This window comes from Mus musculus, chromosome 10, assembly GCF_000001635.26.
Source record: "Mus musculus strain C57BL/6J chromosome 10, GRCm38.p6 C57BL/6J".
NCBI classification, from domain to species: Eukaryota; Metazoa; Chordata; class Mammalia; order Rodentia; family Muridae; genus Mus; species Mus musculus.
Genome location: NC_000076.6, coordinates 95,505,843 through 95,531,338, shown reverse-complemented (window position 1 = coordinate 95,531,338; position 25,496 = coordinate 95,505,843). Strand labels below are relative to the sequence as shown.

Genomic DNA, 25,496 nt, shown 5'->3' with positions numbered 1-25,496 from the left:
GTTATCCTCAGCTACACATCAAATTTAAGCTAACCCAGGCTATGCAAAACTCTGTTTAAAACAAAACAAAACAAACAAAAAACAAAAACAAAACAAAAACCCTGTGTGCCAGAACTTAATTAGAAGAGTCCATTGTAGAAAGAATGTCAGGAGTTAGCACCAAGGGAACAAATAGTGGAATAGCAGCAGCTTCTACTGGACACGAGCATCAAGACTACACACATCGTAGAGTGTACCAAATCCAATGATGCAGTGAAATCACTGCTGTCCAATCCTAAACCTCTTACTAGCTACCTCTGTGGCTCTCCTGAAGATTGAAATGCCTAATAGATGCTGTTCCTGCTCAAATTACCTAAAGCTGCCTTGGTTGCTTGGTAACTATATAGTCTCTAAAATTAGAGAAGTGAAAAGGGGACATGCTGGCTAGTTTTTTGTCAACTTGACACAAATGAATTATCTGAGAAGAGGAACCTCAATTGAGAAAATGCCTCCATCAGATTGCCCATGATTAATTACTGGTGTGAAAGCCCAGCTCACTTTGGGGGAGGGATTAAATACCACCCCAGGCAGGTGGTCCTGGGTTGTATGAGAAAGTAAGCAGAGCAAGTAATGGGAAAAACCCAGGAAGATATGTCCCTCCGAGGTCTCTGCTTCAGTTCCTGCCTTGGCCTCCCTGATGGACTGTAACATGTAAGACAAGCCCTAAGCCCTTTCCTCCTCCAGTTACTTTTGGTTGTGATGCTCAGCACAGCAATAGAAACCCAGGGCAGGACAGGAAATTAACAGACTGAGAATGGAGTGGATTCCTGTGGGAGGAACTAAGTGGGGAAGAAAAAAATAAGGCAATTATAATGTCTATCAACGGCTTTCTACATAGTTTAAAATCATTTTAAGATAGTATTAAATTCATACTACAGCCTGGAGAGTTTTACCTTACAAAGGAAAAAAAATTGTATGATATGCTTAAAACTGAGGCCTGCCCTGAACACCAAAAACTCTGGCACTAAACTTACAGGCACTTTATTAAAATAAATTAAATCTTACTGTTACTAGAAATTTCCCCTTTGAGTATCTCTGAGACTTGTAATTGTAAGTACTGTTCCATAGTCTTTTGCCCTAGGGGATAATCATAGATATAGATATAGATTGTGTCCCAGTACATTCTCTAAACAAGGAAGAAATTTGTTACCAATGAAATCTAGTTTTGGTGTTTGTGGTTTTGTTTTTGAGGAAAGGCATAGCTGTTTTGCCCAGGCTGACCTCTAAATCTTGACCCTGCTTCAGTAGTGAATTACAGGCATGTATCACCATACCCAATTTCTAAGCTTTTGGTTTTAACTTGTTCATAAAATATGAAATTAATATACATGAAATTAGTTATACTCCTAGCAATCAAAATCCCAAGTCACATTCAAGAATGTTATCTTATACAGACAAAAGCCCTAAAACGAAGTTGGGCATGATGGCGAATGCCTTTAGGTTGTAGCAAGTTCCTCCAAGACAGCCAGGGCTGTTATATAGAGAAACCCTGTCTCAAACAACCAAAACCAAAAACCAAACAAACAAAAACCAAACCAAACCAAACAAACAAACAAAAAAAAAAAAAACAAAAAGCAGCCCTAAAACTGTGTAAGGTACACAGTTGTTACCGGCAGCTGCATTGTTGGCTTCATTCCTCAATCTGGTTGCATCACTGTTCACAAATTGCACTGCAAATAATCGCACCCTAGAAGCTAGTGATCACACTTTTATAGGGACAGCAGAGTTGGGACAACTCAACTGTAGTGTCTCTGTACTGTTGGAGTTTCAGCCTGTGTGCTACCAAAGCAAGCAGTGTTCCTTTCAGCTGAATTCAGATCTCAAATGCAACAGCCACAACACAATGCAGTGCCTACAGATGTCCCTAACATCTGCTTCTAACAACAAACAGAAGGAAAGGAAGTAGAGCTGCTCGATTTTTTGGTAAGACATGCAATTTTTTGGTGTGATGTTGGTCTAAATCTGCAATCAATCCAATTATACCAACAGCATAATTTAGTTCCAGAAAAGAATTAAGACACATGGGCCAATGAGACAGCTCAAGGAGTAAATCCCTTTGTTACCACACCTGATGATCTGCTCCTGAGTCTCATTTCCAGGACTCATAATGAAAAGAGATAGGCAACTTTTTCTACAAACTTTTCTCTGATATCCACATAATGCCCTCTCCCAACAGACACAGGGAGACAACCACACACAATAAAAGCCAAAGCAAAGAGGAAAAGCCCAATGCCCCACTAAAGAAGAGGTAATGTGGTCCGGCATGGTAGTGCAAATGACTTTGATCCCAGAGTTCAGGAGGAAAAAGCAGACAGATCACAACTGTCTTTAATTCTAGTTCCTAGGGGGATCCCAATACCCCTCTTCTAGCCCCAAAGGATCCCACATTCATGTGGCGCATACACATGCATCCAAAGCACTCATGCCCATAAAATAAATATTAAGTAATAGAATTAGAAATTAAATAGCTTAAGAAACAAAACTTGGAACATGGTGCTATCTGCTCTATTCCAACTACCCAGGAAACTAAGACAGGAGGAGGGTGTGAAGGAAGCCAGCCAGAGCAACCAAGTGAAATCCTGACTCATGTAAGGAGGTAAAGGTGGGGCAAGTGAAATGGTTTAATTGGTAAAAGCAAAGGCACTGCCCACCAACCTTAACTACTCCTAAAACCCACCCACAAGTACACAGGGTACACCACACACAAATAATTAAGTATCAAGTCAAATCACTTCATGTGGATAACCTAAAAATATTCTCTGAAATTATCTTAAAAAGATGAATGTGGGGGGCTGGTGAGATGGCTCAGCAGGCAAAAGCACTGCTGGATCCCTAAAACTCAGACGAAGAAAAGCACCAACTCTGACTTCCACATGCATGCCATTGCACACACATGCCTACACTCATATTCACATAATAATTAAATTTTTAAAATTAGGGGCCAGTAAGATTACTCAATGGATAAAAGATGCTTGCCACTAAACTTGAGGACCTATTTTCAATCTCCTGAACCCACAGGGTAAGAGAGAACTGACTCTCAAAAACTGTTTTCTGCTATCCATATGCAAACTATGGCATGTGTATACTTCATACAGATACATACACAACATCAATAAATAAATGTAAAAAATTAAAAGTATAAATGTGAATTCACCTCATGTTACCAGTTTGGGTCACAGCAATCATTAAAAAAAAACCTTAAAATAACTGGTTTATAAAACTATAAACTAACATATAGTGTTATATAGTAACATCATAAACTATATAAATATAAACTATAAACAGTGCTGGCACTCAAACCCAAGATCTTGTGCGTGCCAGGCAAGCATTCTACAAGGTTTTCGGGTGACTGATGTCCTGAAACAAAGATGGAAGACATCTTTCAATGAGTTACTTTTCTGCTGAGTTTTGTATCTAATACTACTTAATACATATTAAATACTATTAATATATACATATAAAATGGGTATCTTAATACTAGCTCTATAAAGCTAGATAAAATCAAGTAGAAAAACAGAAGAACCTTGTAAGTCACCCTGTTTTAAAATGACATGACCTCATTACCATGGGAATTGACAATATGTAGAATTTTAAAATAAGAAAAAAAGCAACACTAACATTTAATGTTAAGGCCAGTGGGATTGCAAAAATGTCCTCATCTTTTAACAAATCTACTGTTTAGAACTTATCTAAGAAACATTCAAGTATACCTCCAGAAATAGTGAGCACAGTAAAACCCCTAAGACAAGACACTATACCCATATGTTAGCACTAAAGCAAGGTATTCACTCTGTGGTGAAGCACACTTTGAAACAGTGAAACTCTAAGTGTTAGGCTTCAGTGAAGGAATATGTTTGCACAATTGTATACATTTCTTAGCACTCTCCTGGGACTGGTGGCATATAGCTCTTACTCCTTGGAAGTTTGAGACAGGAGGATCAGAATTTGAAAGCCAGCCTTTCAGCCTCCAATTCAAGCATGGTATGGGCTGAGACCCTGTCTCAAACAAAAAAATCACTCAAATAGCTAGTTATGGTGGCATTTCCCTCTCAAAAACCTGAGAAGTGGAGGCAAGAATTTTAAAGTTTGAAAAGAATCTGGGCTACCCTGGTTTAAACAAACAAAAAACCCTGAAAAAAAAAAAAAAAAACCCTTACACGTTATAAAAAGTTAACTTAAAAGAGATTATATACATACATGCTGAGCTTACTGAAAAAGGAAATGAGTCTTATTTTGGTAAAAGGACATGTTTAATCTGGGGACATAGCCAGCCCCACTGTTTGAACAGGTATCCTGTTCAGACTTGAGCAATGGAGCAGCCTGAGAGGAAAGCAGGAAGAAAGCACACCAAGAGTCAGTGGGTGGCTTATGGTCAATTGCTGCACTGCATGTTTAGAGTAAGTGGATTCTTCTGTTGAAACTGTTGAAAGGACTGAACAAAACACCTAAATTAACAGCACGTAACCTAAAACCACAAAAAGAATCCTCAAGATCCTAGCTAAACTACTTGGGAAACAGCCAAACCTTAAAGCTCTGGGATTTCAGGCAATGAATTGTTAAATTCACTGGAAGGAGCTGGTGACTGCTCCAGCTTCAAGGGGATCCAACACCTCTGGGCTCCACAAGCAGCAGCATTCGGGTGCACTTTCTCATATGCACTTGGCACATATTTAAGGCTAATAAAAAACTTTTGTGGCCAGGCGTGGTGGTGCACGCAGCACTTTTTGGGGGGAACAGAGGCAGGTGGATTTCTGAGTTCGAGGCCAGCCTGGTCTACAAAGTGAGTTCCAGGACAGCCAGTGCTGCACAGAGAAACCCTGTCTCGAAGAAAAATAAAAAACAAAACAAAACAAACAAACAAAAAACACTTTTGTAAAAGCTTAGATAAGGTTGGGCATGGTAGTTCATACTTTTAATCCTAGCACTCAGGATACAGAGACAGAAAGGTCACTTTGAGTTCCAGGGCAGCCATGGCTACATAGTGAGATCTTGTCTCAAAACTAAATAAGAATAATAAAACAATACAAGAAAGCTAGATAGTTTTAGCAAGAATATGTATGTAAAGAGGCTCATGTGAAGATTAATCCTTGAAACTAATTTGTATCTTCACATAAACTACTTAATCCTCAGAACCTTCTCTAAAAACACCTTACAGGACTGGCGAGATGGCTCAGTGGGTAAGAGCACTGACTGCTCTTTCGAAGGTCCTGAGTTCAAATCCCAGAAACCACATGGTACCTCACAACCACCCGCAATGAGATCTGACGCCCTCTTCTCTTGTGTCTGAGTCAGCTACAGTGTAATCTATAATAATAAATCTTTGGGCCTGAGCAAGCGGAGTTGACCAGAGCAATCAGGGCAAGACCATCTGTACAGCTACAGTGTACTTACATATATAAAATAAATAAATCTTTTAAAAAAATCTTATAGAAACAGACAAAAAAACAACTACAATGGTAGACTATGGATCATGTTAGATTTATTTCTTTTCATTTCTTTCTTTCTTTCTTTCTTTTTTTCCATTTTTGGAGACAGGGTTTCTCTGTGTAGCCCTGGCTCTCCTGGAACTCACATTGTAGACCAGGCTGGCCTGGAACTCAGAAATCTGCCTGCCTCTGCCTCCCAAGTGCTGGGACTAAAAGTGTGCATGTGCCACCACTGCCCAGCTTAGATTTATTTCTATCTAATATGAAATGATTAAAGTTATACTAGAGTATTCAGTCCTTCTAAGCTTAACCGTCAGCCTATAAATCTGCAGGACTGAAGCCAAGCCAAATACTAAAACCTCACAAGAACGTCTTACTCCTATCTTTAGGCAGAGCCACGTCAGCCACTGTTCTGCCTTTAAAAACGTCTACACTGGAAAAAAAAAAAATCAGTGTCCACTATGAAGTCAACACCTCTTAGTTATCCTTACAACTGCTAAACTCTAAGCAAAGAAACAGTCAAAGGAAACAGAAAACTTGTTCGAGGATTCTTTTCCTATTGAGCATCACCCAACATTCATCTAACTTGGAATTTATCCAATATGAGAAGCAAGTTAGTCATCACTTCTCACTAGACACCCATGCGTGATTTAACTAGGGAGCAGGAAAATCCACCAGTGATCAATAATATAGAAACTGCATAGGGAAGAAAGCACAGAAAGGAACTGTCAATGAAGTAAGATGAAAGGGAAGGCTAATTTACTTTCTGTGTATGCATGTGTGTGCACTGTACATGAGTGTGGAGGTCAGAAGACAACTTGCACAAGTCTGTTCTCTCTTTACAATGGTGGTCCCAGAATGAACTCAGGTTGTCAGGCTAGGCAGCAAGCATTTTTGCTCACTGAGCCATCTCACCAGGTTTTATGTAGCAGATGGAGTTGGAACCCAAGTCTACCCACAAGAGATCTCCAGACCCTTCAAGATCATCTTTACACATTTCATTGTGAAAAGGTGACAATTCACAGATTACTGTTTAAAAAATAAATCCAGAAGAGGACAAAAGCCCCCACCCCACCCCCAAAAAAAATCTGGAGGAAGAGGAATGGCTCTCAGAGCACTAAGTAGATACTGGTGAAGAATCACTAGCAGTGCTCATACACATCTCAAGAGAGCAGGCCAGAAAACGTAAATCTTTCTGTGTTATAAACTAAGTTGGATGAAATGTAAAAGACTTGTAAGTGGAGACAAAAATAATGAAATGCTAAGCCTAAAACACTGTTCTGTGTTTTGTTCAGGCAGTCACACGCCTGGAATTTCTTCAGTGCTGAGACTACATGCATACACCGTCACACCCAGGATATGAGGTGCTGTTGAATCCATGGCCTTGTGCAGGTTAGGCAAGCACTTTAGCAACTAAGCTACAAAGATGCCCTACAGCAATCCACGAATGTAGAGGATTCTTTCACGGTTTAAGAAAACGTTTCTTGGGCTGGATAGATGGCTCAGTGGTTAAGAGCACTGACTGCTCTTCCAGAGGTCATGAGTTCAATTCCCAGCAACCACATGGTGGCTCACAACCATCTATAATGAGATCTGATGCCCTCTTCTGGCATGTCTGAAGACAGCTACAGTGTACTCATATACATAAAATAAATAAATAAATCTTAAAAAAAAAAAAAGAAAGAAAAGAAAACGTTTCTTCTGGAATTGGTGGTGTTGGTAACATGGCTCTGAATATATTAAAAATCACTAAATTTCAAATTTTCAAAGTGCTGAACTTTGTTAATAAAGTATACCTTAAAAATTAAACAAATGAAGCCAGGCGTGGTGGCGCACGCTTTTAATTGCAGTACTTGGGAGGCAGAGGCAGGCGGATTTCTGAGTTCGAGGCCAGCCTGGTCTACAGAGTGAGTTCCAGGACAGCCAGGGCTGTACAGAGAAACCCTGTCTCAAAAAAACCAAAAAAAAAAAAAAAAAAAAAAAAAAAAACCAAAAAAAAAAAAAAGAAAGAAAGAAAAAAAAGGAAAAAAAAAAACCCAAATGAATAAATTAGTTATTCCTTCAATTCTCAGTGAGAAGGCAGCATTAGAGACTGGACTAGCAAAAGAAGGAGAAAGACTTTCTTCTATTACTACTTTTAGTGTTTAACACTTAGTACAAACTTCTAAAAGGAAAGAACTTTTCAAATTAAAATCTGAATGGGATTTCAATTTGAAAATTAAAGGCAGGAGGCAGGAAGATCAGAAATATAAGGTCAACTCCACAGTAAGTTCTAGGCTAATCTGAAATACATGAGATCCAATCTTAAAAATCAAAATAACAAAAAACCAGCTGGACCTGGTAGAGCAGGTTGGCTGGATGCTGAAGAATAGCTCAAATTCAAGGGTAGCCTGGGCAATTTTACTTCAGACCTTGTCTCAAGTGGGGTGGTGATACATAATTCAACAATAGAATACATACATAGGGTCCTAGCTGCAATTCCAGCATAACAAAACAAAGAAAAAAAACAACAACAAAACAGAAACAAGATGCCAACGTTAAAAGTTAAGTTTTGCCGGGCAGTGGTGGCACATGCCTTTAATCCCAGTACTTGGAAGGCAGAGGCAGGCGGATTTCTGAGTTAGAGGCCAGCCTGGTCTACAAAGTGAGTTCCAGGACAGCCAGGACTATACTAAACCCTGTCTCAAAGAAAAAAAAAAAAAAAAAAAAAAAAAGGAAGTTAAGTTTTACCACTGTAAACCAGTTTCCAACTGGAAAAATAAATTAACTAATCAATATTTTCCCCTAAGCTGTTCTTGCAGAGGACCCAGGTTTGGTTCCCAGTACCTACATGGCAACTTATAACTGTCCTTAACTCTAGTCCCAGGGAATATAGCATCCTCTTCTGGCCTCCAGAGACCAGGAACAAACATGGTACACATACAGACAAAACACTCTCCCACCCTCTCTCTAAAGCACCTAGATCCTGCAATTTGGACACATTTTTAATCCACTGGTCCACAAGACATAAAAATGCAGGCATTGCTATGTGTAGTTCTTAGCCCAGGGAACCAAACCACTTGGGTTCAAATCATTGCTCCACAAAGCACTGGGTCTCTTCGCAGGATGGCTGACCTATAAAAGGGGGATAATCCACCAAAGGACTGCTACTGGAATTAATGCATGCAACATGCTTAGAACAGTGTCTAGCTCATTGTAAATTATTATTATAGAAAATTTAAAAAACAACAAAACAAAACAAACAAAAAAAACCTGTATGACCAAAACCTCATTTAAAGACTCACTGCCAGGGCTGGAGAGATGGCTCAGTGGTTAAGAGCACTGGCTGCTCTTCCGGAGGTCCTGAGTTTGATTCCCAGCAACCACATGGTGGCTCACAACCATCTGTATGGATTCTGATGCTCTCTTCTGGTGTGTCTGAAGACAGCAACAGTGTACTCACATACATAAAATAAATGTTAAAAGAAAAAAGAATCATAAAGCTTAGCATGGTGCCTTGTATGCCTAGAATATCATTATTTAAGAGGCCTACACTAGAGGGCTGCAGAGTCCAAGACCAGCTACATATTAAGTTCCCCAGGACAGCCTGAGCATTACAATTAGATACTGATGACCACTATGACAGTACCTGGTATCACCTAGAAGACAAACCTCTAGGTATACCTATGAGGGGTTATTTGGACTAAGTTAGAACACGGGCACCCCCATAAGTAAGGCATTACCTTGATTTGTTTAATTAAGGTGGGAAGACCTATCCTAAAGGAGGGCAACTCCATTCCGTTCCTGGGCCTGGTTTCTGGACTGTATGAAAAAGGAGAATGTTAACTAAACATGGACATTCACTGTTCTCAGCTTCCTATGCAGATACAACTTGACCAGCCGCCTCAAACTGCCTTTAGAACTTCCTCACCAGGATGGACCATACTCATGAACTGTAAACCAAATAAACCCTTTCTTCAGCTGGAGAAATGCTTCAGTGGGTAAAAGTACTGGCTACTCTTTCAGAGGACCTGGGTTCAATTCTCAGCACCCACACAACAGCTCACAACGGTGCCCAACTCCAGATCCAGAGGGTGTGATGCCCTTTCCAGCTTCTCAGAACACCAGGTGCGTACCTGGTACACAGACACAAGTGCGGCAAAAGACTCATACTTTTAAAATAAAAAAATCCTTTCTCTTCCTTTAAGTTGTTTTTAATCGAGAGTCTGTTTATGTTTGTTTTGTTTTGTTTTTTTTTTTGAGACAGGCTTCTATCTGTAGACCAGACTGGCCTCAGAACACAAGAGATCTGCTGGGTTTAAAGGCATGTGCCACCACCACTAAAGTCTAATTTTCTTTTTTGAGCCACCTTTTCATATACCCCTTATGCAGTGCAGATGACACTCAAACTCAACTATCCTCCTGCTTCAGCCCTCTGAGAGAAGACTGCAGTGACATGCCACCATTTCTGGCTAGTCAACAGTTCTTACTGGCAACTCTCTGAACACAGCAACTAAACAGGATTTTCAACAACCCTAAAACTTTTAAGGTTAACATCAGTTACTGGACTTAATATTTCAGTACTTTCTCTACACTTTATACTGACTATTCCCTCTGCATAGCGCAGCTTTTGAGTAGAAGACAGAAAGGCAGACAAATCAGTTATGGAAGAATGATACTCATCCTTAAGAGTCTTACTAGATTAGTGACGTGTTTGTTTTCTTAGCTACAATAGTTATACTTCCTAAATCTGTAAATACTTTGAAAATACAAATTGACTTATCTAAAATTAACCAACCAGAAAGACAAATGATAGTACTGAAAATTAAAGACCTTGCAAATATGAACAGCCAATTTTCTTTGTAAAAGCAAGATGTATGAACAATTAGAATTAGATGCTAGAGTCAACACTTCACAGTACTTTATGGGCTGACTATAGCTTAGCAGGAGCTCAAGCTTTACACAGTTGCAGAGCAGAAAAGAACTAAGAATGTGGCTGAGAGGACACACTTCCATGATCTCAGCATTTAGGAGGCTCAAACAGGAGGAACACAAGCAAGAACCCATCTTGCACAGCAAGGCCCTGACTCAAAAAGAAATAAAATATAAAGAAGAGGAAAGGGGAGAGAAGCAGAAACCCTCACCATATAGGAAAGGAAAATTGGTAAAAAGGATGTCCAAGCTAAGTCAGTAGGTTGGCTGTTTGGTTGGTTTTAAAATGTATTCCAGGCTGGATGGAACTCAACAGAAAAGGATAACCTTGAAGTTCAAGATTTTCCTGCATCTACTTCCCAAGTATTTAAACTATATAGCCCATGGGCCACCAAACCCAGGGCTTTTAAAAACTCTAGACAAACATTATATTGGGTAAGCGACATCACTCCCCCTTAGCTTGCTAGATTTTAATCAAGTAAGTCAACTATCTCCTTGAGTAAGTCAGCTACTATTTTATCAGACTATTTTATTGTCCATGACTAATTTTAAAAACACAAGAGAATATCTCTTTGAGTTTGTTGGTATGCCTATGATCCCACCACACTGGAAGCTAAAACAAGCTGTCAAGTACAAGACCACCCTAGTCTCAAAACAATCAAATAGGATCAGAGATAGCTCAGTGAGTAAGCATTGACCTGGCAACCTTAGCTCTACCCCAACACTCAACTACAAAGAGAATTCCCCAAAATAGTTCTCTGAACTCCCTAAGTATGCCATAGCCCATATGTGCACAAGTGATCAAGCAAGTGTATGCTTAAAAAAATGGGGGAGGGTGTGTCTATCTTGGAACTTGCTCTATAATCCAGGGTGGCCTCAAACTGAAAAGGTCCCCAGGCCTTTGCCTCCTAAGTACTGGGTTCAAAGACATGCACCACCACACCCTGCTAAAAGTGAGTATTATATCAATGTAACATAAAACTGAAATAAGTAAACTGTTCCCAAACCACTTCTTCTTTATGATAAAAATGGGTAAAAGAAATCTCTCACTTTGGGGCTACTTTTTCGTAGCCTTTGTTAGCTTTAAACTAAGAAAAATTCAAATGTCAAATGTGGTGGGTCATACTCTGTAATCCTAGCATTCAGGAGACAGAAGCGAGGTCTTAGTTTGAAGCCAGTCTGGGGTACTTAGCAAAAACTTATAGGAGAGCAGCAAGGGATGGGGTGGGGTAATAGCTAAAAAAACCTCAGTGTCACCAGCACATACACAAAAATTGCCATATAAACAAATCTATCAAAACTGTTACTATTGGATAACACAACCTGCAAAATTTAAAAGCTATCAATAAGCAATTAGTTAAAATCCTACAAGGCAGCTCTATAAAGTGAATCATCCTGAAGGTAAACTGTTGACTGTTGACCAGGTGGGTGGAGAGGATAGCAATTATTTGCATGAGTAGGGGAAGAAGCAGAACACACACACACACGGAACAAGTCCTGTGGTCTTGTCTTTCTGAAAGTACACACAATAAAACACTGGTTGTCTGTAGTGGAGAAGTGGTATGCTGATGGCACATGCGTGACCTTTACCTTCTATATGTCCCCTTTAGAGCCTTTGACCAGTTTGGTCCTAGTCTGTGTTGTTTGATGAACTTAGAGGAGGAAAACAAGAAGGATGCTTCACAGCTGGAGACAGAGCAGCTGGCAGAGTCCTTGCCTAGCAATGAAAGTCCTGGGCTCAATCCTTAGCACCACATAAAGCTAGGTCCAATGGCACACTTGGAGGCAGGAAGACCAAGGCCATTCTCACCTACAAATGAAGTTTGATGTCTGGTTTACATAAAATCCTGAGTCCAAAGAAAGAAGAGAAGAATTTCTTTTCACACAGTGCTGGTTCAAGTGAATGCTACTAAACACAGCAACAATGCCAAATTATAATATAAAATCACAGCTCCTGTAAAACTTCTTTCCAGCAGGGCTGTGGTAACACATGCCTTTAGTCCCACAGCTTGGGAGGCAGAGGCAGGTGGATTTCTGAGTTCGAGGCCAGCCTGATCTACAAAGTGAGTTCCAGGACAACCAGGGCTACACAGAGAAACCCTGTCTTGTGTGTGTATGGGGGGGGACGGGGGACGACTTCTTCCAAATAAATCTCATGTCAATTAATATTTCAGTGTCTATTGTATATGTACCAAAGATTCTCTTGGCCTTAATGAGCGATGCCAGGATCACCCAAAGCCATATTACAGCTTTAATCAGTGTTAAGTGCTATACAATGAAAAGGAGGGGATTATGGGGACACAGAAACAAGGCAATTAAAATTAAGGTAGACCTCTAGAAGAACAGGACTTGTGAAAAAAGAATACACTACAATAGCAAAGTGAGCAATACAACAAAATACCAGTGAAGCCCCATGACTGGAAATAAGCTTAACCATTCATTGTCCAAGGGACAACAAAGCCAACACTGTAACTATAGGAAAATAACTTCAATCAAATATAAAAGATGAGCTGATTCCAAATATATAGGGCTTTGGGGTGGGGTGGGGTTGTCAAAATGTTGTAAATTTTATTGTGTGATGGATAACCACTGTAGTTTTTAGTAGTACAGTAACATGATCTGTATCTTTAAAATATAACATTACCTACTGCTCACAAATAGACTAATGCCAACAGGACCATGAGGCAGGAAGCACCATTTTAATAAATGCCCAAACCAAACCATCCAACTCAAACTATGTAGTATTTGCAAGATAAAATACTGCCAGGTATGGTGGAATACACCCAAAACTCAGAGGCAGATGCAGAGACAACTGAGTTACACAGTGAGATCTTGTCTCATTAAAAAAAAAAGGTAATATTAATATAATCAACAGTAAAGTTCATCCTTTGAAAGCCAAAGGCTACCAAAAAATAAAATAACCCAATAAAAAAGAGTATGTATCTGTGACCTAAGCTACCGCTACCCCCTGCTTAGTCGTAACCTATTTGAAACAAGGTCTCACTCACACTCCCATGCTGGCCTCCACTAAACAGCCTTGGATGATTAACTTCTAAGCCCTCCTGCCTCTATCACACTGGGATTCTATGACTGAGTCGGGTGTGGTGAGGTAAACCTTCAATCCCAGAGAAGCAAAGACAGGTAGTTTCTGAGTTCCAGGCCAGCTAGGTCTACGGAGTGAGCTCCACTGCAGCCAGGGCTACAGAGAAACAGTCTCAAAAAACAATAAATACGTACATAAACAACCACCATGGCTGGTTTACGTGCAGTGTTGAGGATGGACACAGCAAGGCTTCAGGCATACTAGGCAAACACTACCAAACTACATCTCCAGGCCTAAAGTTACTTTTCAAAATAAATTTTAATGTAAATATGTTTTCTGCTTGGGGTGTTACTCTGTTGAATAGCACATATAAAAGCTCTTCTTTTCTTTTCCTCTTTTTTGTTTGTTTGTTTGTTTTTATTTTTTGGTTTTTCGAGACAGGGTTTCTCTGTGTAGCCCTGGCTGTCCTGGAACTCACTCTTGTAGACTAGGCTGGCCTCGAACTCAGAAATCTGCCTGCCTCTGCCTTCCAAGTGCTGGGACTATAAAAGTGTGTGCCACCACTGCCTGGCAAAAGCTCTTATTTTCGACTCAATCCCCAAAACTAGAAAAAGAATTTTTTTTAACTGATAATACAAAAAATGAATACCAAAAACCAAAAAACCAAAACCCTAATCTCTTAATCTGCCCTAGTGGTTTGGAAAAAAATAGTCCCTTAAAGCTAAAAGTATTAAAGTCAATTAGTATTAAATAAGTATAATAAAGTACTATAAAGTGAAGATTATATATTACAGCATGGGTTTGCCACTATCTTGTTTTAAATAAGCAAAAGGAAATGTATACTTAAGCATTGGGTGCCAAATGAATTGAAGAGCACTTGAATTTTCTGCTGTAAAGCATTTCTGTAAGCTTATAACAAATATATTCCACAGAGTTTATTTTCTCAGTCAAGGCCTTCATATTACTGCAGAGTATCAATATCAACTGTTCAGTTTACTGGGCATTTTACAGAACTGTATTCATTATCAATCTCTGCTATGTCTAGTCAATAACCAAAGTAACAAATAAAAACTTGATGGCCTGTGAAGCGAAGCAGCCATTTATCAAACGGAATCTTGGTTTACATGATCACTAGTGGCTATGTGCATATATCAGAACTAAACTATATTCGGGATCTTCCAATGCCCAAAAACCTACTTGGAAATGTTCTAAGATTCATAACACAGCAATAAACATTTGTTTTAAGATTCCAGTGCTCGCTGGGCAGTGGTGGCACACGCATGCTTTTAGTCCAAGCACTTGGGAGGCAGAGGCAGGCAGATTTCTGAGTTCCAGGACAGCCAGGGCTACACAGAGAAAAACCAATAAATAAGTAAATAAATAAATAAATAAAACAAATTTAAAAAGGAGATTCCAGTGCTCGTGGAAAATGTATTCTTCCTTTGTAAGAGTTTTTATCCTATGAAAGGGCTTGTTTTTCTAATTCAAGCACCTTTCTGTCAATGACACCCCAGCCTCACAGACATTTGTGACTGCCTGAAGAACTACAGTGTCTCACACCCTTCAAAGAGGCCCTCCACTTACTTTGTACAAATCTCCCCTAAAACTTTGGAAGAGTGGAACAATGCTATAAATATATGTTCAGTGGATTACAGCAAGCAAAGTGAAGCTTCAATTTGAGCACTTAGCTGGCAAACTGGGCAGTGCAAGATTTTTTTAACCAATTTCCTACATTAAAAAAAAAAACAGATGCCAAAAAATGTTAAAAATTTAGTTTTCTTGGGTTATAACACTATGAAGACTTAATGGTGTTATGTAAAGATTTTAGGAAATCAAGATACGAGGTTTATACCCCCGTGGTTCCTTATGTATTTATCAAAATTCAGTATCCCTAAAGAGCCCCAGGGCCGCTCAAATAAGGCGCACAAAAGCTGAGAGGCAAACTGTTTCACAGATCATCCCCATAACCGAGGCCCTTGAGGCCCTTGCCTCGGAGAAGAGAACAGTCTCCAAAGAGTTAGCCAGCCGAAGTACAATCACAGCGCTACCCAGCAGAAACACCGGGAAGCGAACGCGGAAGCCAGGGCAACCGGGCGGCCAGCCCCGGACGTCGCTAGGAGGTGCGGGGCAGCCAGGACCAACCTGTGCTGTCGCCGGCAGAACCCCGTGGCCCTCCCGGAGCGGCCTCTCCCGGCCCGCGGCCCCGCCCGGCTCTCGGGGTCGGTCCATTCATTCCGCACCCGGGACTGCCGCAGCCCCGAGCCCCTGCGGAGGAAGAGAAGGGAGCTCCGGGGCAGAGCGGCCGGCCACGGGCCACCACCCGCGCCCAGAGTCCAGGCCACGCCGCGATTCCCGCCCCGCGGAGGAACAGAAGCCGCCGAGGCCCGCACCGGTCCCGCGCCAGAGCCCGAAGCCCGCAGCCCCGCCCTCTCCCGGGCAGCCGCCAGGGCCTCCCCGGCCGCGGCCGCACCGCCCGGGCGTCCCGCTTGTCCGGCGTTCAGAGGCGGCCGGAAGTCTCCCCGGCGCCCCCTCCTCAGCGCCCGACTTCCTCGCCGCCGAGGCCGGACCCTTCTCCGCGATGCCTTAGAGAGGCCTCTCGGAGGCTGCGGAGGGAAGCGGACGGCCGCGCGGCCCGGCGCGCCGGAGCAGAGCCAGTGGCCCGAAGCCCGCCTGGGCGGTTACCTTGATGATCCTGCGGGGCAGCCCGGCCATCTTGTCAGATCCCGAGTTCGGCCTCTGCTCTTGTCTCCGGCTCCGCTCTCCTCACGCTCGAGTGGAAGTCCCGGGCTCCACTTCCGGGGAACGTCGCCGCGCCCGCCTGTCGCTACCTCCGCCGAGGCCCCTCGGGAAATGTAGTCCCTGCTAGGACGCGGGCTTCCGACAGCCTTCCCTCCGACCTGGTGGCCCCCTCCCCCGCGCTCCCCGCCCCAACCCCAGCCGGGGGTGGCGGAAGTGACGCTCCGCGGCGGGGCAGGGACTTGGGGGGAGGCGGCGCGAGGCGGCGCCGAGCTTCTTGGCCCGTGGCAGAATCGGCAACACTGGGCGGCCGGCGTCCACGAGCGAGCGCTGTACGTGCGACCACGCCTGCGTCGGGGGGCGACGTAACAAAGGCCCGGCCCCCGACGCAGCCCATTCATTCATTCGTTCCGTTTGTTCATTCAGCGTGTCCGCAGTGCGCGTGGCGGGCTGGCGCTGCAGCGGTTCCCTGCGGACAGGGCAGGCGGGTCGCGCGCTCCTCCTCGGTGGCGAACAGGCCGGAAGTCAATACCAAAGCTTCTAACTGGGAATAACGCTGCTTGCCAAGGACCACACACACACCCGCGACAAAAAAAATTTTTTCTAAACGTTTAAATTTCACATAAAAAAGGGGGCCTCTCTGGCGCTCCCCAAAAGAGAGTTCGGAACAAGGGAGGAGGCAAAAGGCACGGCCTCTAAACGCCTGGATCCTGCAGGATATTTAATCTTTGTGGTTGTTGGTTTTCCTGAGAAAGGGCTCCCTATGTAACCAAGTCTGGCCTGGTGCTCTCTATTCTGTACGCACCGAGCTGACTTGGAACTCGTGATTCTCCTGCCTCTGCCCCCTGAGTAGAGCTAGGCTTGTGCCACCACTTAAGGTTGAGCCTAGCAATCGAGATTTACGTGCTAACTAGAAGAAGGATCTGATTAGAGTGTAAGGGTCCATGCATGATTCGCTGAAGAATGATACCCCAGACCCAAACGGTATGTAAACGCAGAGAGGGCTTTATTCTGCAGAAGTCCAGCTTGCTAGGGTCTCTCATTCCAAGATGGAGACCTGGAAGTGAGCTCACAGTTCAGATTTAAAGCACATTAGGGGTGTGGTGGGGACATGAGTGGCTGAAAACTGTTGCTGAGGAAGTCTGGAAACTACTGCTGACCCACTGTCCTTGCTTCAGGCCAGGTGGTGGGGCAGCTTCTGAGGCCTGGACTTGCCTAGTTCTTAGAAACAGGGATTTAGGCCTCGTCTTCTGAATTGCCAATTTGAAGTCAGCCTAGCCTTCTCAAGGGGATAGAAAAGCCTGTAATCCCCAAAGGCGTTGGATTACTCATAGAATGAGGGCCCTAAAAGTGGAGGTGTCTCACAAGGATCGCTGGGTGTTTCCATTTCTTTTCATGTTGCTGTGGTAAAACACCCTCCAAAAGCAACTTAAAGGAAAAGGGTTAATTTTAGCCCCAAGTTGCATCACAGGGAGACAATCCCAGCTGGTCACATCAAATTCATAATCAGAAATAGAGTTGGGAGGCAGAGGCAGGCAGATTTCTGAGTTTGAAGCCCGCCTAGTCTACAGAGTGAGTTCCAGGACAACCAGGGCTACACAGAGAAACCCTGTCTCAGAAAAAAAAAAAAAAAAGAAACAGAGAGCAATGAATCTTACATGTTAGTGTTCAGCTTTCTTCATTTTTCCTGTTTAGAATTAAGATGGGTATCCATCAATTAAATCAAGACAGTCCCCACAGGCAGGCCCAGAGGTGTTTCTAGATCTTATCAAGTTGATAACACTAACTTATGGCCGGTGCTTTCAGGAGTCAGATCCACTGGACTTGGAGCTAAGGAAGGTTGTGAGCCACCTTGTGAGTCCTCTGCCAGAGCAACAAGTACCCATTACTGCAAAGCCATATCTCCATAGCTCTGTTCACGAGACTGCTGTTTAGATAGACTTAACATTGTCCAAGGTTATAACAAAATAGTTCAGCTCCTTTCCCAGGCATGTCTGTCAAACCACAAGCCCCACCTGAATGAAACAAAAGGAAAAAGGAAAGGAACACCACTGGTCCTAGGTACAGTGGGTGAGAAAGGTTACTGTAGATAAAAGGGAGAGAGCATAGCTGGGTGGTGGTGGCGCACACCTTTAATCCCAGCACTTGGGAGGCAGAGGCAGGTGGATTTCTGAGTTCGAGGCGAGCCTGGTCTACAGAGTAAGTTCCAGGACAGCCAGGGCTACACAGAGAAACCCTGTCTCGAAAAACAAAAACAAAAACAAAAAAGGGAGAGCATAGCCAGACTGATGTCTGGGAAAGTCCAGAGTGGACATGACCAGACTTGAGTTGGGCTACGTGAGGAGAGGGGGAGGGGAAAGGAGACAGGAGAACCAGGTGCAGCAGCCCGGAAGCCCAGAGAAGCGTAAAAGGCCATGTAACCAAAACGGTTGGATTATACAGGGGAGGGCAGCCCAGCCGCCAGGATGGAGAAGTTTAAGGTAGGATGCTGGGTATGCTAGCTTGGCCAGGAGAGTCCTGTAACAGGTAGGGGCTTTGGGATGCTGGGAGAACCTGGCAGCTAGGTCTGCTTTGATATATTAGATAGGTACCTCAGCCGTTTGTCCCAGGTTTGAACTAACGTTACCTAACAATGGCTCCCAGCACTGCCAGCATAAAATGATTTTTGTTGTTACCTCATAGCTGGAATTTTGCTACTGCTATGGATTGTACTGTAAATACCTGTGTTTTCCAATGGCTTTAGGCAACCCCTGTGAAAGGATCGTTTGACCATCCCCAAAGGCACTGCAAGCGCAACCCACAAGCTGAAAAAGCAATGTTCTCCATGATGAGTTAGAGTCTATGGGCTATGAGACAGCCTGCGAACCAGCCCTGTGCTATGAGAAGGGAGGGAAAATACGTTAAGGAAAAATGTGATTGCAGAAAACCTAATAAAGATACCAGGAATGGTTTTGTGCTGGCTGTGATAATAAAAGATCACATGAGATAACTGATATGCATATGAGGGAGGTCCTGTTTCCAGCTCCTTTAACAAGTTTTCTGTGTGTGTGTGTGTGTGTGTGTGTGTGTGTGTGTGTGTGTGTGTGTTATTTATGTATGTGCATTACAGTGAAGGCCCAGTGCTCACAGAAGTTAGATCACATAAGATCCCCTGGGATTGGAGTTACAAACACTTGTGAGCTACCTTGTGAGTAATGAGAACCAAACTCAGGTCCTCTGGAAGAGCAGCCAAAGCTCTTAACTACTGAGCCACCGCTCCAGCCACCACCACCACCACCACCACCACCACCACCACCATCACCACCACCACCACCACCACCACCACCACCATCACCACCACCACCACCATCACCACCACCACCATCACCACCACCACCATCACCACCACCACCACCACCATCACCACCACCACCACCACCACCACCACCACCACCATCACCACCACCACCACCACCATCACCACCACCACCACCACCACCACCACCACCACCCAGCTCCTTTTAGATTAGAGATGAAGACTAAGGAGTAGTCATGAGAACTTGAAAAGGAGCATTTCAAGTAGCCAGAAATCTGGAATGGCTGGCTCTGGGAGTAAAAGCAGTGCTGGGCACTTAGAGGGTTCCAGGCTAGTGGGAAAAAAGGATTAATAGTGCCTGGGGGACTATGTCCTGAGCTGGCCTCTGGCCTCCGCATGCACCTGCACAGACATACAAATACAGAAAGGCTAGTCTAGAACCCTATTTACTATATTCAAAACAGAGCTAAAAAAAACAAAATATTAGTAGAGTGTGCTGGTGCCTGCATTTAATCCCAGAGGTAAATGGATCTCGGGGTGTTCCACGACAGCCAGGTTTATAAAGTAAGCTCTAGGCCAGCCAGGGATACACAGAGGGGCTCAGTATCAAAACAAACAAAAAACCAAAGCAAAAACAAAAAGTTGTTTTCTGACCTTCATGCTGTCTGTAAATACACACACACACACACACACACACACACACACACACACACACACGTGTTTTGAATGAGACTGGTCCCTGTTGTTGTGTTTTATAAAAAGAGAAGGAATACGTTTGGTGGAGTTGTACTCAGGTGTAGGGTAAGGAGTGGCTCTGTGGGTATCTCTTCCCCCGAAGGACCAGCCACATGACAGTATAGTATAGAAGAGAGTTTATTCAGGGCATGGGGAGGGTAGTTGAGAGGGTAGTAGAGACAAAGAAAGGCAGAGAGAGAAAGCAGGGGAGTTGAGGCCAGCCATGAGCACATGGAGGGAAAGGGGGGAAGGGGCAAGAGGATAAAGCAGAAGCAAGAAGGCAGGAGACTGTGGAGGGGGCAAGCAGCCCCTCTTATAGTGAGTCAGGCACACCTGGATGTTGCCAGGTAACTGGGGCAGAGCCTAGACAAAATGCTAATACCTGTAGGCTCATATGTTTGAATGTTTGTTTTCCAGTTGGTGGAACTGCTTAGGAAGGATTAGGAGGTGTGGCCTTGACTACTCCAGCACCATATCTTAGTAACTATTGCCATGCTTTCTGCCATAATGGAAATGGACAAATGGACTAACCCCCTGAAGCTGTAAGCAAGCCCCTCAATTAAATACTTTACACAAAATACATTAGCTAAGTTAATGATATTTTGATATTAATGATATTTTTAAAGAAGTTCAAAACCATCCTCAGCTACATAATGACTTGGAGGCCAGCTTCGGATGCATAAGACCCTGTGTCAAAAAAATCAAATAAAAATAAGTAATACTATTTATATCCACAAAACAGGAATGAATGTGACAATTATAAAACCAATGGAACACATTCCTTCCTTCAGGGAAATGGAGTTCTCACATAGAGAACACAGGATAAAAGGGGAACTTTGGACTCTTGTGTTAGTTTCCAGGTTCTATTACAAAATGTCTGATATAATTTAAACTGGGAAAAGTTTGCCAGATGTGGTGGAATTCACATTAACTCCAAAACAGGAAGCTGAGACAGAAGGAATCCCAGACGAACTTGGACTGCATGGTCTGTGTGTATATCATAGGATCCTGTCTCAAAAACCTAAAAGCAGAGGAGGAAAGGGGAAGGGTTTAGACCATGGATTGTTGTTCTGCTGTTTGGGGACCTCTGGAGAAATAGCATCATGGAGGGAACATGTGACAGAGGAAACCGTTTACTGTGCTGCTGGAAAAGCAACTAAAGATGACAAGAAGCTGGAATCTCAATGTTCTCCTCGAGGGTGTACACTGGTCAAAAGACCTTTCTTAGATAGAGGTCTGGGCAGATGGCTCAGTGTGTGAGAGCACCTGCTGTGGAAGCAAGGGGACCTGAGTCGAAATCTCCAACAATCATATAAGAGAACAGCTCACGTCCACTCACAAGTGAGTGCATACCACCAGGCATGTATCCTTTTGGGTCTGGGTTACCTCACTCAGAATGATAGTTTCTAACTCTGTCCATTTGCCTACAAATTTCATGATGTCCTTGTTTTTAATAGCTGTCAAGGAGGGACCTCTCCCTTCTCTGAGGTAAAAGGGGAGAGGAGGAGGAGGCTTTGGCTCCTGGCAGGTCACAAATACTGCACAGGTCCAAAAGCTCTCTGGAGTGGAGAATGAAAGACACACGTATGCTAATTTTGATATGCCTGGACTAGCTCAGTGGCTGGGCACTTCTAAATCTCCCAGAGGCTAGCAAACACTCGCCTCCAGTATTCCTGAGTTAACATTTTAAAAGATCTATACTCCATCTCTGCTTTCCCAGGCCCTATAGGGGAAGTGGCTCTAGGAGGACTAGGCTCCGGATTCTTACATGCTGGTGGGCCTTTAAATTTCATCTTTCTGCTTCACTGTCATGAAGATTCTCTGTCTCTCTTCACCTCTCTCTGTATGGCTGTATGGCAATTTTTTTATTATCAATCTAAGCCAGTTAGGGGCAGGGACCCTCGGATCTGGAAGTATGGCTTTTGGGAGCTGAAATCAGACAAAAGCATTAGAACTAGTTCCCAATGGGGAGGGGATGGGGAGAGACAGACAGACAGAGAGAGAGAGAGAGAGAGAGAGAGAGAGAGAGAATATTTCAGTTAGAAAATGGTCTGTCAGTCACCTTTAATAGAAGCCCTGTTTCAGTTCACAACAGTCAGCAGTATTTGTTTTCGAGTTCCCTTATTGTTTCCGGCAGTGTAAGGAAACTGTTTTGTGGGCGGTCAAGACAGAAGTATCTGTGAGAGAAGGGTTCATGTACACTGACTCAGGCAGGCAGTGGGTGGGGAGGAAGAAAAGGCCGAATACAAAACAAGACAAGGAAAAATGCCTACTGCCTTACATTCATGCCTCCAACGTAAGACGCCAAACATGTACAGAAGGTTGAGCAACATAGGGCCCAAGGAATGTGAGGAGAGTCATCCCAGGGCATCACCAGTCCCTAAAGGCTCAGTATACAACAGGGTTTCTCAATCTGTGGGTCGAGATCCCCAGCTTCAACTGACTTTTTAATATGGGTCACCCAAGACCACTAAAACAACAACAACAACAAAATCCAACACCTTCCCCAAACCAAACCAAACAAACAAAAAACTCCACCCAGATAATTTACATGACACTTCACAACAGTAGCGAAATTACAATTATGACGTAGCAACAAAAAAAAAATAATTTTATGATTGGAGGGTCACAGCACTAGGAAGGGTGAGAACCACTGATACACAAAGGAAATGCGAGATTAGTCCCAGGAGGCTCTGGGTAATAATAGTAGCCTTTGTTGAGGCTTTCTGTTTTCCAAGACACCAATTTCTCTCCATGCTCTGGGCCAGTTCTCAATGGAAAGAGAATCCCAGAGGATGGTGACTCAGTTTCTGGCAACAGGCTTTGCAGGAACAGGTAACAGCAGAGCCTCCCCACTGCCTCTGTGCGCCACCCTCTCGGGTTTCCAGAAGTCTCGCACATTCCGTGTCTCTGAGCTTCTTCCTGGTGACTGTACACTCAGCTAGCCCAACGCAAACCGCCTGGTCATTATTTCCTCCCACCTAGGACGCCCCACCAAAGTCTGCATTGCAGCACCTTCCAGCATCTTTCCTTACCCAGCAGCAGCAGCAGTCTGTCTCAGGACCCAAACATTCCCCATGTGCGTCAGTCTTCAGGAAATGACCCATATAGTTCTAGAAGGACCGAACAGAGTTTTGAAGCCTTTGGGGTGGGTTTGTTTATTTGTTGTTTTTGGGTTTTTGTTGTTGTTGTTGTTCTTTAGGTGGGGAAGCTCAATGGGAGAGTGTTCACCTTCTATTTATTTATTTATTTATTTATTTATTTATTTATTTATTTATTTATTTATTGGTTTGTCATCCACCATTTACGAGGTCCTGGATTCGTGCTCGGCACTGGAAAGAGAAAAAAGATGGAGAAAGGGAACGAGAAAAAAAGGAACAAGGCGGGCTGGCGTGGTGGCGCACGCCTTTAATCCCAGCACTTGGGAGGCAGAGGCAGGCGGATTTCTGAGTTCGAGGCCAGCCTGGTCTGTAAAGTGAGTTCCAGGACAGCCAGGGCTATACAAAGAAACCCTGTCTTGAAAAATAAATAAGTAAATTAAAAAAAAAAAAAGGAACAAGGCTAGGTTAGATTGAGCTGACCCAGTTCCTTGGGGTTTTTTTGTTTTTTGTTTTCTTATTTGAAACAGTCTTGGCTGAACCCATACTCCCTAGGTAGACTAGGCTGGCCTTGCCTCCGAAGGGCTGGGATCAAGGGCATGCACCACCGCTCCCAGCTTCCAATTCCCAATTGCTCTGGACTTCACCAGTCAGAGATGTAGGTATGGAATACAACGCTCAAGATCAAGTACACTCTGGAACAGAGGTCATCAGACTTCAGACTTGTTTCCTCACTTCAGAGGTGAGACACGTAAGTAAGTATGGTGGCATCCCCCGGTAAGACTGATCTGCATGCAGTGTTTCAGATGTGAGGGCCTCTGCATCCCTGTATCCAGCCAGCAGAGGAAGTAACAAACAAGCTGAGTTTATTTTAAGTAGGATGTGATCAATAAAACAATGCTCAGAGCTTTAAAAATGAGGATTAGGTGAGCAAGGGATCAGGGGACAGAATTTTAAGAACGGCACGTCAGTCTGTGGAATTAGCTTCCTCATTCTATCATGTGGGCTCCAGAGATGGAACTCAAGTCATCAAGCTTGGTGGCAAGTTGAGAGAAAGATCCCTGCTACCTAACCTCCTGTTTCCCAGAGCCCAGCCCAGGGTGCAGAGACGTCAGACCCAATACAGCTAGTAGTCTCCACAGGGGTTAGTGTAAATACTTATCTGTCCCTCTTCACTGAAAAGACCTTTTCCTATCAGATTTCCCACTATGTGTATACTGCGGCCCTAGTACAAATTCGACATCCTCAGTCCCTCTTGCACACAGTGGGAGATTTAGAAATGTCTGATTACCTGATAGGAGTGACAGGGATGGCCAGAAAGTGCAGTTACCTCTGAGCTAACTTAAACTGTTCCCAATTCAGTCATCCCAAGGTCCTGACTAACCTGACAAGGAGGCCCTCGTCCACTCAGCTTCTGCTACTAAAGGGAGACCATTAGTTTTGAAGTTGTATGTGGAAAAGGATGTTAACATTGGTGGCAAAGCAAAATGGACAATTTAAAGAGAAAGGACAAAGAGCGTCAAGAAGAAGCCCTCCCGTGTGAGGGACATTCAAAAGTCACACACACACACACACACACACACACGCACACGCACACGCACACGCACACGCACACACACACACACACACGCGCACACACACACGCACACACACACGCGCGCACACACACACACACACACACACATGCAATCGACATCGGGTGTGGATGTTTTCAAGCTTGTGAAGCCATCTGGTCTCATAACTTAAGGACAAAGAAGGATGACAGAGAACGTATGAGTAAGGTCATGTGACAGAAGGCTTTCTAGAAAAGTGGGATTAGGTAAATTCCAACTGTTTTAAAAGGAGTTTAGTGAGCAAAACAGGTTTGCCTTGCCTCAAATGACCCCAAGTTACCTATTTATTGCTTTGGGGAGGCAGGGTGTGAAAGCAGCTAGCTGTGACAAGCAGGATTTTCACATGCTGTTTATTTATGAGCCAATAGGCTGACTATGAAGCACAGATTAATAGACTTTCAGGAAAAATGATCTTTAGAAAGGAGGCACATTTGTTTAATGGCCATATCCACAAGGGGAAAAAATCCTGAAAAATTAACAATGATTATCCTTCTAATTTAATGACTTCATTTTTATTTCTAAATTTTGAGAACTACTAAAAAAAAATTAAGAGGTGTAAACTGTAGTGAGTCTAAATGTTCTACATGAAGGGGAAGCTAT

The 25,496-nt window shown here is 43.4% G+C and overlaps 1 protein-coding gene and 1 long non-coding RNA gene across 3 annotated transcripts in view; one reads left to right on the top strand and one right to left on the bottom strand.

Moving 5' to 3' along the window:
• Ube2n (ubiquitin-conjugating enzyme E2N) overlaps positions 1 to 16,177 on the bottom strand; it is a 30,497-nt gene extending 14,320 nt beyond the window's left edge. Inside the window, exon 1 of one of the 2 annotated variants that reach the window (NM_080560.3) lies at positions 16,102 to 16,177. In NM_080560.3, the coding sequence (NP_542127.1) occupies positions 16,102 to 16,131 (30 nt within the window). In that variant the 5' untranslated portion in view covers positions 16,132 to 16,177. Of the gene's footprint in view, positions 1 to 15,561; positions 15,849 to 16,101 lie in introns of those variants that run through there. The other variant, XM_006514344.4, reaches the window with a different exon arrangement.
• Positions 16,178 to 17,082: 905 nt separating this feature from the next.
• On the top strand, positions 17,083 to 19,112 carry Gm46239. Its single transcript, XR_001779843.2, has 2 exons — positions 17,083 to 17,139; positions 18,899 to 19,112. It is a non-coding gene; the product is annotated as a predicted gene, 46239 (long non-coding RNA).
• Positions 19,113 to 25,496: the final 6,384 nt, after the last annotated feature.